A 15,874-nucleotide genomic window follows, 5' to 3' on the forward strand; every position below is an offset into this window, starting at 1 on the left:
CCCCCCCCACCTTTCACCTTGGAATTAGAGTATTTTAAGGTAAATTCCAGATACAGTATTACCTAATTTCAACTGTAAATGCATTAATACACATCTCTAACAGATAAGCACTCTTTTTTACAAATGATAATCTCTATACAATTATCTCATTTAACAAATGTAAGAATAATTCTCAATACCTATTCTTAGTTTGAATTTCCTTAGGTATCTAAAAAATATAGGGTTTTTTTGTTGTCTTTTTCTGGTGTTTTGTTTTGTTTTATTTTTTGTCTTTTTGAGGCAGGGTCTCACTATACAGTTCAGGCTGGCCTTGCACTCACTTTGTAGCCCAGACTTGTCTTGAACTCGCAACCATCCTCCTGCCTCAGCCTCCCAAGTGCTGGGATTACAGGCATGCATTTCTGCATTTTTGAGACAGGGTCTTGCTATGTCATCCAGGCTGGCCTTGAATTCATTATGGAACCCAACTGGTCTTTAACTCCCTGCAGTCCTCCTGCCTCAGCCTCCTGAGTGCTGGGTTTAGAGACCTGGGCCACTACACCTAGGAGCACAACAATTTTGGGGGCAGGTACTGAGAATTGAACTCAGGACCTCAAAACTTGCCAGGCAGGCACTGCACCACTGAGCTATATCCCCAGTCTTACAATTTTTTTTTAACCAGGCATCATTTCTTATTAACTTCTTAGTCATCTGGGAAGAAAACAGTTTAGAACATCATAATGATAAAATGTGGTCACCACACTGTCACATAAAGTTGGTAAAAAATACTTTACCTTCTCAGAAAAGTGACATGATGATACAGTGTGCCATCTGTCACACTGGAGGCAGGGTTCACCAGGACCTCACTTGGGACTTGACTACTCTTGTAGCTGAGGACCAGAAGGATGGTGCAAGGCAGTGTAAGACGCTCCGCTCCGCACACAGCACTCCTTCCATTAGCATACCAGGCTTCCCATCGAGGGTACTGAGTTTCCCTTTGCCACTGGCTAAGAGCTCCATAACACTTTCACAGTGTACTTGAGGAACCTGGCAATAGCCCTAGGTAATGGTGAAGGCCTAGGAACCCAAGAGGCGTAGGATGAATCTCTGTAGCCAGCACGCCTTCATTTTTGTTTGATTTTACACCTGTGCCTAGGCGGACCCTGGAAGACACGTGTTGAGTTAGATTTATTGTTGAATGAATTGCCTAATTGTGTCCCCTTCAGCCTATCCCTACTGGCCTAGACCTGAAAGCTACCAACTTGTTCTGTTGTGCTTATGACGCTCATGACAAAAAATTCTCGCCCATCACCTCCATTTCTGAAGTATATTTTACAATGCAGAGCAGCAATAATGATTTCTGAGCCCTGTGCACAGTGTGCCACAGTTCGTACCAAAAACAAGTGCTGTGTTCAATGAATGCAGCAGGTTTTCTGTGCCGGTTAGTGTGGGATCTAAGGTTTTTACGGGGGCCGGGGAGAGCGCAAAGTGTCCTGATATATAAGCCTAACTTATATATCAAGAAATTGTCCTGAAGTGCTCAATCAACAAAATTGTGGGGATTTCTTGTCTCTTCTTGTTTATTTTTCTTACAAAAAAATGTTTCGGCCGCCAAACCGTAGGAGCCCCACTGAAGGCTCTTGGCTCCTTTTCCTTCAGCAGAATTCTTTCAGGGCTGTGGTGTGTGTTTTCTGTCAGCTGGAATTCGCAGGAATCCAGACCACAAGGGTTTCCTGAGGAGGGGCTCCCACACCCTGTGTCTGGGGTTCTCCTGTTTGTTTTGGCAGCAGGAACATTCTTGGATACTTTAGAATTACATTGAGTCCACTGCTAATGGTTTCTCTTCAGAAGACAACTTAACGTTTGTGGTTCTGTTTCACTTGAACTAAGGAAAAAAGTTTTAACAGTGGCCTCATGTTACCCATGATACAGACAATTCTTCCGAAGCCATCGTCCACCTGTAGTAATCCTCATAATAATCCTCACTAATGAAAAACAGGGAGGCCCGGTATGTAGCTCAGTGGCACACACACCTGCCTGGCAAGCGCGAGATCGTGAGTTCGATTCCTGGTACCAAAAATAAATAAATAAAAACAGGTATTTCACGTATTCAGTAGTTTTAAACCAAATAGCCCCGTATATTTAGAAACTCTAAATATAAATTAGGATAGTTGCACTACAAAGACTTAGCTTGCTGTAAAAGAAAAAAAAATACTTTATATTGAGTGGTCAGTTTTTAATCCTAAAGACAGTAGTTAGAGTTTTCACTCTCATTCTCTTGTACACGTGCAAAGTATAAAGTACTCATTAGTAAGACTTCATATTCCACGTAAAGACAGCTTTTCCAGGCTGGGAGCATAGCTCACTGGGAAAATGTGTGCATAGTATGCACAAAGCCCTGGGTTGCAACCTGACAGCAAAACAGGGGAAAAGAGGTAAAATTAATTTTTTTGAAACTATCACCAAATTTTGGTAAAGGTAGTCTTCATTGATTGTCTAACTAGCTGAAAAGACTATTAAAATACTCCCAATTTCCAAGAGCATATCTGTTTAAAAGTTGACTTTATTTGTAACTTTTACCCAATAAATTTTAAAACAAAACAAAAGTACAACACATTAAATGAAGAAGCTTTTAGTTCGCTTTCTGCCACTGCGACAGAACACGCGAATTTATGAGGAAGGGTTTATTCTGGCTTAGTTAGGGCGCGGCTGCGTGGCTTTGCTGCTTGGGTCTGTGGTCAGTCTGCAGAGTTGCTGGGTATGGTGAAGTTGAGCTCACCTCTCTTTGGTAGCTTTCTACAAGGTGAGAGAAGGGCCGAGGTCCCAGCACCCCTCCAAGGATGCCCCTTCACCTGACTGCCTCCCATAGGCCCCGCCTCCCAAAGCTTCTACTAGCTCCCTGGAGCGATGGAGACTAGACCAGCCCTTCAGCAAGTGAGCCTTTGGGGGTGGGAGCGGCACTTAAGATCCCAACCATCTAAGATATAAAATTACAGCTACTGTGTCTTCTATAGAGTTGGACAGCAAGGAGAATTGGAAAAATGTAAGTCTACTCTTCTCAATAAGCCTGTGTCTGTCTGTCTGTCTGTCTTTCTTTCTTCTTTTTTCCTTTTATGACACAGAGTCTCCCTCTGTAGTTTAGGCTCACCTTGAACTCACTATGGAATCCAGGCTGGCCTCGAATTTGTGGTGATCCTCCTGCCTCAGCTTTCTGAATGCTGGGATTACAAACACATGGCTTCAGTACACTGTTTTTCTTTTCTTTTTTTTTAGTACACTATTTTTCATTTGGAAAATTTTTTTCATTAAAAATGTTTTTGCCAGGCATGGTGGCACACAGCTGTAATCCCACCACTTGGGAGGCTGAGGCAGGAGGATTGCTGGAGTTTGAGGCCAGCCTGGGCTACATAAACAAGTTTAAGGCAGCCCGGACTACATATTGAAACTTCATCTCAAAAACAAAACAAAATACGTTTTCCTTCTTTTATTTTTTAAAGTAAAAAAATAAAAAAACAAAAACAAAACAAAACAAAAAAATTCAAATGTTACTTACATTAACATTGTAAGTAGTAGGGCCAGGGATATATATAGCTCAGTGGCACAGTGCCTGCCTGGTAAGCACAAGGTTCTTCATTTGACTTGCAGTACCAAAAAAAAAAGAAAAAGAAAAAGAAAAAAAACACTGTAATGAGTTTATTGTTATTTTTTAAATAAATATTTCATTTTTTTGCGTTTTAATTTCTGATGTCGCATACCTATAGTCCTAGCACTTAGGCTGAGGCAGGAGAATTGCTGCAAGTTGAAGCCCAGCCTATGCTACATAGTGAGTGAAACTAATAAATAAAGAAGTTTAGTGTGAACCTGTAATCCCAGCTTTCTGGAAAGTTGCGGCAGGAGGATCACAAATTTGAGCCTAGCCTGGGCAATCTAACAACTGAGTCCCTTTCTCAAAATGAAAAAGGACTGGGGATGTGGCTCAGTGCGAAGGTGCTGGGTTCAATCCCCAGAACCACACAGGAGAAAAGGAAAGGTGGAAGATGCCTCCACCCTCCAAGCCTCCTCTCAGAGCAAAGTCCAGGGGTGCGCCTCCTGATCTCCACTGCAGCTTTGCTTTCTTGAGACAGGATCTCACTATGTAGCCCAGGCTGGCCCCCTCCTGCCTCAGTCTCCGGAGTGCTGGGATTTCAGGTATGTTGGTCACACCCAGCTTCCCCTAAATCTTTAATTAGGAGGCTCTGGGTGCCAGATCCCACCCCCCTGCATTTTTTATGACTGCTGAGCAGTCATAAAACGTAACGTTACTTTGTTACGTTTTGTTTTGCTTTTGAGTGCTGGGGATCAGACCCAGCCTTCTGAGTACTGAACAAAGACTTCATCACTAAGCTGTATCCGTAGTCCTCTACGTTTCTAATGCTGGGGATATAGAAGCATAAGGATACTTTTTATTCAGTTCCATTTTCGTTGTGTATAAATAAAATTTTATCGGCACATAAGCACACTCGTTGATTTATTTAGGTCTCTGCCTTCACACCAGAGCAGCAAATGCGATTGTCAGGGCAGCGAGCAGATGACCTGCCACGCCAAACTGTTTACTCTCTGGCCCTTCACAGAGCGAGTTTGCTGGCTCTGACACAGAGTAACTCCACTTTGATCCATCTTACTTATTTTTCTTCCCCACAGGAGTGCACAGGGAGAAAGCCTCCTACTGCCTTAAAAACAAGTCTTTTTTTAAAAAGTACAAACTTTCCCAGAGGTCAGTGCAGCACCTGGAGTGGTGTTGGTGCTCTGGTGCCCCCCGCGGCAGAGCCGGGTAGGGGGTCACAGATCAACTTGAAAGTCTAGGCTGAGGCAGTCAGGACAGCAGTGGAGTATGCGTTATCGGCAACAGAGGACGAGGCATTGGTGCCAGCAGAGGTTTTTAGTCTGAGTGATAAAAAATGTATTCCTCCTCATCATAATAGGAAGGTATTTTTCTTAAGAGAGAGTTTAAATATAGCTTAAAAGGAAATCATTTGATCTGTATTCCTCCCCTCTCAAATTGAAGTCTGGCAGATTGCTGCCAATCCAGCAAATTCCCACTGTTGCTTCCTCCTCCTAATTTAAGAACATACTCCCTAAAAATATGGCCCTGATTTAGCTGCCTCTGTTTCTGTAGCATCCAGCACATTCCTGTTATTGTTGTTTGCTTGCTTTGTGGTGAACTCTTAAGTAAGTGTCTTTGATGTCTTCACTAGACAATGAGGGACTGTCGCTTATTTCTAGTTTAGTGTAATATTTCAGAACGTTGGCTTTGGAGTTAGATTTATTAGTCAGTCTGTTACCAATTTCTTATCCCAAACTGGGTCCTTTTTCCATCTCAGAACTGAACCAGTAACAAGACCAAGTGCAGATTGATAAGAAAAAGAGACTTTTATTCTTGGCCAAGAATAGGAACAAGGGGGAGATAACCTGGAAAATCAGCTGCTCTATCCCTTGGGGGCTGGGAGGTTACAGATCTAAAAGGAATGAAGGGGAGGTTTAGGATTAGGCTAATAAAGAGGAGGAATGTGCAAGTCTTTTCTGGCACGAAGGAAGCGGAGACTTTCTAGGATTTGGGCGCAGCTTTTTGCTCCTTTTATGATCCTTTTGCTTCATTTGTATGGCACCAGTCGACCTCACGGTGCTGAGGGATTATAATGAAGGTAGCGACTGTGAGTCTCTCTGCAAACCTCTGAGATGGACTGTTTCGTCTGGGAAGCTCTGGCCACCTGTCCTCAAAGATAAGTAGGATGAGGCTTCCAGAAGCGTCACCTAAGAGACAGGAGGCTTTTGGGGGACATCCAGGTGCAAACCATACGGGGTCTGTCTCAGGAGTTCAAAATTGAACAGCCTGGGGTTGAATATAGCTCAGCATGAAGGCCCTAGGTTCAGTCTGCAGTACTGGAGTGAGGGGGACCCGCACTTCCCCTTACAGCTGCCCTCAGGGCACCACCACATGTCAGTGTAACCCCCTTGCTGTCCGCGAGTAAGCTTACGGAGAGTCAGCCACTCTGTGGCTCAATTTAGGCAGACACCTGGGTCGCTACTGTTGCTGTGACAGCTCTAACATCTCACATTCAGTCCTCTTGAAGATCTGGAGAGTCTGTCGAGTGGACACAAGATTGATCTTTTGGCAGTGCCGGGCCTTGTGCATGGCAGGCAAGCACTCTGCCTCTGAGCTCTGTGCCTGGCCCCTGGTTTATTATAAACAGTCACCAGCTTTGTGCCATAGGGAAGGTTGGAGGTTATAATTAAAGCTTGCTGTATCAGTCCTTGAAGGGTTTTCCAGTAGGTTTTCATCCAGTAGTGACAGCAGTGTTTCTGTGTGATGGAACTGAAGTTACTCCTTTTCAGTGTGTTTTAAAGTCTGCTTTTCCCACATAACCTATACAAAGTTGAAGTGTACATTGAGTGCTCACTATGTGGCAGACATTTCTAAATCTTTATATTAATTTAGTTTGAGCTAAATATTATCACTCCTATTTTTATGTGAGACAGCTGAAACAAGGATTCTAAACTGCCATGGGTCACTTAGCTTAGAAGAAGTACAGTTGGGATTTGAACTTAGAATTTGCTTATTGAATGTGTGTTCTTAAGCACTGTGTTCTTTTATACTTTTTATTAGTACATGTTTGCGGTACATAATGATTATATTCTTTGTGGGGAGTTGGTACATGCATTACACTTGTTATTTCTTTTTACACCCCTTCACTTCATCTCTTGATCTCCTTCCCTTTTGCAAAAGATCTGTCTCCATTTCCTGTTTTCTTTCTTTTACTTTGCTCTTTAATTTGTTTATACTTTGGGTTTAACATTTAAGAGAAACCATGCAAACACTATCTAATCACTGTGTTCTAATTCTTTTATTAGCTGTACTGCTTCTCATTGGCCATATTCCATATGTGACTTATAATTAATCTAAGGTAACTTCCTTGGAAAGTTTTAAGTTTATTTGTAGTGCCAAGAATATGATAGATAACACATATTTGTGCTAAATGAATTAATGAATTTAATGGTATGATAAAATTGGAACTAATACAATATGACCATTATTGTTGCATTTTTCTTGGCTTCAACTAATAACTTTTTTACTGCAGCTCTTCTTAGGAAATATCCATAGCCAGCACTGGCTATTCTGAAGCTTCTACTTTTAAGACTACAAAAATGTGGGCAAAGAAATTGCTTACCAAATCTATTTTTATGCCTCAGTTCATTTTTGCTTGCTGGTACTCACTCAAAAATTCAGTGTGTTTTATTTAGCGTTTTCCCTTTTTTGGGTCCCTCTGTTGAATATGGATTTATCAGTATTGAATGGCACTGTGTTGTAACAGATCGTTGAGTCTTCATAAAACAAGCTTTATGGAATTTAGGCATATGAGTCCTGATAGTGAACTTTGGTTCCAAAACTTTGAAGACAATAATGATCTTGAATTTTACTTTATTTTACATGTCTCTTTCAGAATTCTCCGCTTTATCAGTACTTGCAGGATTTGGGACACACAGACTTTGAAATATGTTCTTCTTTGTCTCCAAAAACAGAAAAATGTACGACAGAGGGACAACAAAAGCCTCCTCCAGGAGTCCTCCCAAAGGTAAGAAAGTATGCTTGTTCTTTTTATCGCTAAAATCTAAAAGATGGGAGTTTAGGGGCTTAGCACTCACATCCAGGCAGTGCTAGGCAAACACTGTGCCCCAGCCCTTTTTTGTATTCTCTTGTTTTTACATTTTGAGACAGGGTCTCACTAAGTTACCCACTCTGGCTTTAAACTCGCAGTCTTTCTGTCTCAGCCTCCCAAGTATAATAACTGGGATTACAGACGTGCAGCACCATGGCCAGCAGTTAGAACCATTTTTGCTAATTTTCTGTACTTCTTCCTCCCCTTCTCCCTTTTAAGAATGAATGTTCTGAGCTGAGCGTGATGGCACACACCTGTAATCCCAGTACTCAGGAGGCTGAGGCAGGAGGAAGCTGAGAATTCGAGGCAAAGTGAGTTCAAGCCCAGCCTGAACTACATAGTGAGACCCTGTCTCAGAAAAACCAAAAAAATTAATAAATAAAATAAAAAGAATGAACTGAACGTTCTTGGGAAAGCGTTTGAAATCAAAACCTAAAGCCATATCTAATAGGCTATTCACGGACTAACAGATTTGAGATTAGTTGGCAACATAAGACAAAGAATGGCTTTGGACAGGAAATGGGTATAGAACTCTAGCTTGGGGTCACCAACACAGCTGCATGCAGAAGCTGAAGCCCAGAGATACATAATTAACTCAACCAGGACCGTACAGCTACCAGCTCTACCGTTATGAACCTGAGCTTGGACTCCTGAGCATTGTGGTATACTGTTTCATAGCATTGATAGAGGCACTGGGTATTGCTATGGAGATCAACTATCAAAGTAATTTCAAACTCAATAAAACTGAGAAGTTCTTAAGGAAACAAATTAAAGCCAGGTGTACTTTGCTGAGACATGAAGGTATTGAGGCAGTATCCTATGGCACTCAGAACCTGGTGTTGCCAATGGCGGTTTGAGTCATGGCATGAGTAGGAAGCAACTGCCCCTGATTTCAGAGAAATGTGGACTTGTGGAAGCTCCCTTAATGCCACCTAACAAGCCCTACTTGTTTGTAAGATACAGAACCGTAGAAGAGTTCAAGAATGCTTATGCGTCCCTCAGTGGAACAGAAATAGTGGATGGCTTAGGACCAAAGGTCATCCTGCACTTGAGTTTGTGGACAAAGCACAGTGGAAGGAGTTGGGGCTTCACGCCGCACCACCTCCGAGTCTCATAGTAGTAGAAGAAATTATTTCTTGTGAAGAGGAGGAAATGCTGTTGAAAATCATTAATTGGGCAAAAAATATAGACAAGCAAAATTACTATAGTTCTTAAAGAAATTGCTCATGCTTCTGGACCAGGGACTTGCCCCATTAGGATATGAAATGCAATCATAATTTATCCACTGTTTGTATTCTCACTAATTTCCATGCTAAATGGAGGTTTCTAAAAGGTAAAATATACATTAAAAAAAAAAAAAAGAAATCTAGCTTGGGTGGTGTTTGTTATGAAAACAGGTGTTTAGATATATAATCTTTGTCATTTCTGACAAGTACTTTATTTATAGAAATGTTTTAGTTAAGAAACGAAAGGACTGGGGATATAGCTCAGTGCACAAGTGCTACCTGGCAAGCACAAGGTCCTGAGTTCAATTCCCAGTACCAAAAAAAAAAGAGATTATAAAGAAATGAGAGCTTAAAATTTCATCCCCTCGGGGCTGGGGATTTAGCTCAGCGGCAAAGTGCCTGCCTGGCAAGTGCAAAGTCGTGAGTTCAGTTCCCGGTACCGGAGAAAAACAAAAAAAAAAAAAATTTCATCCCCTCAGAAATCAAGGAACAGTAAAAAGCATAAGCGGACAATGTTTTTAAAAATCACCATGTCAAAAAAGTTCCTTTATTGGGGCTGGGGATTTAGCTCAGCGGCAAAGCGCCTGCCTGGCAAGCGCAAGGTCGTGAGTTCGGTTCCTGGTACCGGAGAAAAAAACAAAACAAAAAAAAAAAGTTCCTTTATTCTTAATATGACACGTCTAAAGACAACTTTTTAACTGTATGAGCTCTATGTCTCTAAAATAGATTTTTTCTGAGTCTAAGGATAGTTAAGTTTTAGAAAGATTTATTGAATTATTTAGTCATTCTCAGGGAATGTATTTAGAATTGCCCATAAAATTCTGTTCAAGGAGTGAAATACCAGTTATTTTCTTTGGAAAGCAATTTTTTGTATGTGATCTTGATGAAGCAGTCATGAGCATTATACTTGCTTTCTCTCTTTTAACTTGTATTTTTTCATACGATTGTTATGTACTTATTGAGTAGTCTGTCCTGGCATTCCTACCGTAAATATTCATTCTCTGTCTTGTTTCTTTTCCTGTGAAGATTCCTCTGCTGCTTTGGTTTGGTTGTTGTTTTTTGAGACAGTATTTCACTACGTAGTCTCGACTGGCTTCAACCTCATGACAATCCTCCTGCCTCAGCCTCTTGAGTGCTGGGATTATAGGATTACAGACATGTGCTACTTCTGGGATGATTCTTAGATGTTCGTTTCCTACAGTTTCAGTGTCCGGCCTCTTCTCTCCATGGTCTTTCGGCTCTGATCGATCTCGTCTACTTCCTCGGCTGCTTACTGCAGCCCTTGCTGAGTTCGGTGCCTGTTAGCCGTTTTCACTGCATGTGCCCGGAAGCTCCGATTCCGCAGGGTCACAACAGGACTTCTTTTCTCAGCCACTCCCCTCCACAAACAAGCAACGTAGTCTTTCTCTATTCCCAAAATACCGTTCTGAAACAAATGCCATCACTGTGTTAACACAGATAGCAAATGATGTTCCCAAGATAAACAGGCTGCAGCAGGTGTCTTCTCCCTGCTTTTTAAAGCCCGGTTTCCAGGCCTCATTCCAAACCTACTGAATCAGACTCTGTAGTTTGGGGACCCAGAAATGCGTTTCTATCTAAAGTCCCTGAGTGATTCTGGGTTCTGCTGTGTAACTAAGCTTGGGAACTAGTGAGGAGGCTGACACGTGCTGGCAAAATGTATAGCCTGGGTAATTCTTTTCTCCCTTTTTCTGATGAAAATTCTGACTAATTAGAAGTGAGTTATTTGAAGTTTCTCTGCTTCTTGGGTATGTTTAATTAATAACACTATACAATGTCATTCATCTCTCTTCAGCAGAGCATCTTGTTAAAAGTGGCTGAAACCATCAAAAGCTGGCTTTCTTTTTCTCAGTGCAGTAAGAAAGATGACTTACTTCATAAATTGGTGAGTATTCTTGTCTTTATAATTTTTCAGAGCTCCCTGTTATTCGTATGATAATTGGTGAATTAGAATTTGTTTTGCTACTAACTTGGGCAGTGATTAATTTTTACTACAAATAACTGAGAATCTTTTAGTTTGGGCTTATTGCTATTGTTCATAGCTCTTATAAAAGGCTATTTGCCATTTAGAATAGACTGTCCTGGTAGTTATTTAAACTAACTGATTGTGACCATTTCCTCCATAACATGTGTTCCTCTTGGAGGGAAGGGAATGTATCTATTAGTATGCTCAGTTCAACCTTGGGCAACTGGTAAATTACGGAACTTCCCCGAAACTTGAAATAGTCAACATCGTGCCGGACATGGTGGTCTGGCACACCTGTAATCCCAGCACTTGGGAGGCTGAGGCAAGAGAATCTTTGCAAGTTTAAAGCCAGCCTGGACTACAAAGTGAGTTCAAGCTAACCTGAACTGCACAGCAAAACCCTGCCTCAGAAAGACAAAAAAAAGAGATAAAAAAAATAGTCAAAAACATTGAGAATCTTTGTGATCTCCCCACTCTCTACTGTAATGTGACTGCCACTTGATCCATTACCACAAAGGGGTGTGTGTCAATCTTCTTACAACCTAGCAATATAAAACCCAGGTAGTGTGCTAAAATTTTCAAGTTATAAAGCTCTTGAGGGGGCCAGGGATATAGCTTACTGGCACAAGCACCTGCCTGGCAAGCACAAGGTCCTGAGTTTGATTCCCGGTACCAAAAAAAGAGAAAGCTTTTGAAAGCTGCACATGGTGGCACACTCTTGTTATCCCAGCACTTGGGAGGATCACAGCAAGCTTGAGGCTGGCCTGGGCTACATAGAGAAGCTCAGAGTCAGTTAGAACTACATGAAGAGACCCTATCTCAAAAAAATAAATAAATAAATAAAATTCTTCTGGCTCCCAGAAGTAATAGTCAAGTAAGCGAATTTCAAAATCCTCTGCTGGCCTTATCCTTGTGAATTAACATTCATAAAGAGGTTGTTTACAAAACACTTTCACATCTTGACTTGGTATCCTAGACCACACTATACACACTATAAGATTTAATATAGTTTACTAGTGTAAAGGCCAAAGTTCAGACAATCCAGTCTGTGTTAATAAGTAATTCACTGAAGTGTCTGAGAATGTCTGGTAGAAGGTGCTAGAGTCACTACTTGAACTCAGATCTCCTGGTCCAAAGCTCATGTTCTTTCCTTCCAGCTTGTGTATTACTGTTCGTTTTTTTTTAATAAAACTTAAGTTTTTAGTAATCCATGTTGCCAAGTTCTGTGTTCAGGGTTTGGTCTCTATAGAAGGTGCTTTGAGAAGGTCAGTGTTTCTTGTCGTCTCCTAGAGCAGCGCCTGCTTCCGGGGGGAGTCATCTCATCTTCAGTTGCTCAGGACTGTGCTAAGGTGCATGGCTCTGTAGTCGCCTTCCTTGGTTTACAGAGTCTGCACAGCCTGTTCTTTTCACCTCTGGTCCATTGTCCCTGCCTCTTGCGCATCCCCTTTGTGCCTGTATCGTGGAGAATTTCAGGAATATATAACCAAAGAAATCATTTATTAGTAAATCAACAAGAAATTGCCCAGTTGGCTGGGCAATTGCTTGACTGTTTACATCTTGATTGTGACATATTTAAAATTTTGTTTACTGTATAGATGTTGAAGCAAGCCTTCTTTTGCAAAAATATTGGCAATTGCTCTGTAGTGCATGAGTATCATACTATTATTCCTTTTCATGATGCTTGAGATTTCATAATGCTTGAATATCTTACTATTATTCCTTTTCATAATGCTTGAGAAATCTCTTTATTGATTAGCTGTACCTTCTTAGATGCTTTTCAGTCTGCCCAGGCAGAAATCTTTGTAAGGTGTGTGTGTGTGTGTGTGTGTGTGTGTGTGCACGCGCCACTTCCTTACTTAAATCCTAAAAAGATCCCTGTTATCCTTCAAATCAGTTCATGTTCATTGGGCACTTTTCTTGTCTTTTAACCATTTCATTTGTGAAATTTGTTTCATTTGTAACTATACCAACTACTGGCACATAGTATATACTGTGTGCCAGGCACTCTTCTTAGTATTTTATAGTCATTAACGTATTTAGTCTGTACAGTAAGCCTAGGATATATTCTTCTTCTCCATGCCTTGTAGATGAGGAAACTGATGCAGAGAAGTTATTACCTGGTTGAGTTGTGGAGCCAAGATATAAGCCTGAGCACTGAGTCTTGGCACTCAGACTTGCTGAGGATGAGCCAGTGTACATGGTACCCTGCAGGCAGCATAGAATCGCACTGCCCAGAGGATACCCACTAAGTATTTAAGTCAGTCTTCTCCGTTTCTTCATCTGTTGAGACATAGACCTGCACCGAAACTCCTGCTGAGGGTATCAGTCTACCCCCAGCTGGCAATACAGCACACGGATGCAAAATAAATACAGAGAGAGAAAGTTTTCCAGTTGAGGAGCTTTGGGGTGACCCATTGTTCTCTGTGGAACAAAAGGCCACAAATCCAAAAGCTCATGACTTATTGGTATCAGTCAGAGAGGTGGGTGGGGGCCCTGGCAGAGTGCTAGGAAAAAGAAACTTTGCAGGCATCGGGTGTAATGAGAAACAGCAATTTTGTATAAGGCACAAAGGCCTCCAATTAGCAGTGCAACTGGAAAGCTTGATACATGCAAGGCTGGCGTCTGCCAGGAAGGTATAATTCTTTTTGAGTGTGAAGGCATCAGCTGAGGTGTTATCTCATGTCTTAGCCCTGGAATCTCACATGCTTCTGCTCGAGCCCCATTCCGCCCAGAGAGGGCAGTTCTTGCGTGCTGCAGTGAGACACAGTGTCTCAGCCAGTTAATCACATTCTTTTAGCCAATTAAGGGGACATCTGTATTAACATAGCCAGCTCTGTGTATCTCAGTGAGTAGGGTTGAAGAAGAGGTTAGGGAAAGATAGAGGCACTCTCTGGAGAGTGCAGGTTGACGGTCTGCCACAGACCTGGTCTTCCCAGTTCAAGTAAGGCTGTCGTGACATACTTCTTAATTTGGCCAGTGACTTTTCCTGGCCATTTGATTGTCGTATTGAATTACAGTTTCTGTAGTGTCGACACTTTTTTTTTTTTTATTTTTATAGTTAAAGAGTGATATAAGACAGGTAAGTGGCACATACCTGTAATTCTAGGGCTAGGGAAGCTGAGGCAGGAGGATCATGAGCTCAAGACTAGCCTGGGCTACATAGTAAGTTCCAGGCCAGCCAGGATTACATGGCAAAATCCCACCAAGTAAGTAGGTAAATAAACAAGTAAATTTTGTGATTTATCCTGAAGAAACTTACTTCATTAATTTAATCTGATTTGATTTAAACAGCTATAATCATCAGCAAACAGTTAAAGGTTTTCCTTTGTAGAGGCCACCTAATCAATAAGATCAGATAAAATAGCTTTAGTTATTTAAAGTATCTTGGTCCCTGTTGAGCTCATTTGTATGTATGGAGTATTGTAAATTGTTGTTTTGGGACACTGTTTACTCAAATATGGGAAGGTTGATCAGTGAGCACTAAATCGCAGGTAGAGAGAAGTAAGAAGTTGGGGTGTGCTACTAAACAGTAGGGTGACCATAGATAGCAGTAATATGCTGTACATTTCAAAAAACTAGAAAAAAATTTGAAAATTTCACCATTACTAAATGCTAAATGAGATATATCTAGCCCTATTAAATAGTACATAACGTTGACATATTGAAACATTACATAGTATTCATTATTATATACCCACTAATATGTTTAATGTAAAAATAATTCTAAAAGCTACCAAAGACTTAGGATTTGAAATCAGGAGTCTAAAAAGTAACTTAGGGGCTGGGGATTTAGCTCAGCAGCACAGTGCCTGCCGGGCAAACACAAGATTGTGAGTTCAATTCCTGGTACCGGAAAAAAAAAAAACAACAAAAAAAAAGTAACTTAAACTCATTCGGTTCAGTTTTCTCCCGTATGAAATAGAGAATGGGAATGCACAGCACAGGGCTACCATGAGATTAACCTGTCTATCCCAGCACTGCCGCCTCATCACACCTCTCTAACATGGCTGTGCCACTGTCAGATGATTCTGTTCCTCCAGATGAGAGCAGCTTCTTTCCTGTTTACCCTACTCTTCCAGCTCTTTCACCTGGCCCGTTCTCATTCGTCCTTTAAGACTAGCTCTGGTTCACTTCTTAGATTTTCTCTTACTTTAACCTTGGTCATTCTGTGCCCTGTTCATAGCGCCCTCGGTATAGTCATCACACTCCTTTGCACATTACATTGGAGCCATTCACTTTTCCATTCTCTCCATTAAACTGCAAAGTATTTAAAACTGGAAACTTTGAGTCTGGGGCTATTTCTCAGTGTAGAGTGTTTGCCTGACATACGCAGGGCCTTGGGTTTGATCCCCAGACACACAAGCACATGCCATGCACACGCGCAGGTGCATGGGAAGAGACTTGTATATCTTGTTCATTTTTTTGTATCTTCATTGTCAGTCCTTGTGCCTGGCTTACAGAAGGTATTACTTGATAGGCAGAAGGAAGAAAGGGAGGAATAAATGAGCTATACTATGTCAACACATTTTGTAAATTATAAAGTGTCATGGAAGGTCGTGAGTTCAGTTCCCGGTACCGGAGAAAAACAAAAACAAAAACAAAAACAAAAAAAAGTGTCATGGAAATGTTAGTGTGATTTTCCATTATATATTTTTAAATATCTCAGTGTCCATCTGTAGAAGGCCTTGATCCTGCTGATGTAATTCTTAGGCTTGGCACTGGCGTGGTGGTGCGCACCTGTGATGCCAGCACTTGGGAGGGTATGGAGTATTGCCATGAGTTCAAGGCCAGCCTGGGGTCCATAGTGAGTTCAGAGCCAGCCAGAACTACATAACAAGACCCTGTGTCAAAAATAAATAAATAAATAAATAAGTAAATAAATAAATAAAAAAAACCATAAAACAAAAATAATAGTAATTCTTCTACTTGAGCCATACTGATATAGGACCAGCATGCTTTTCATTGTATTTTGTATGTGGATTACATTTCCC

General features: G+C 41.3%; 1 protein-coding gene across 4 annotated transcripts in view; it reads left to right on the forward strand.

Annotated features, from left to right (window-relative positions):
* Nucleotides 1-15,874, forward strand: part of Vezt (vezatin, adherens junctions transmembrane protein) — a gene marked incomplete in the record, with an annotated part of 67,643 nt that overhangs the window by 21,379 nt on the left and 30,390 nt on the right. For 3 of the 4 annotated variants that reach the window (XM_013518452.1, XM_013518460.1, XM_013518466.1), the window contains 2 exon segments: nucleotides 7,458-7,589; nucleotides 10,713-10,802. In XM_013518452.1, the coding sequence (XP_013373906.1) occupies nucleotides 7,458-7,589; nucleotides 10,713-10,802 (222 nt within the window). 4 annotated transcript variants of the gene reach the window in all.

This window comes from Chinchilla lanigera, unplaced genomic scaffold (genome assembly GCF_000276665.1).
Source record: "Chinchilla lanigera isolate Chin_1 unplaced genomic scaffold, ChiLan1.0 scaffold00004, whole genome shotgun sequence".
Taxonomy (NCBI): Eukaryota; Metazoa; Chordata; class Mammalia; order Rodentia; family Chinchillidae; genus Chinchilla; species Chinchilla lanigera.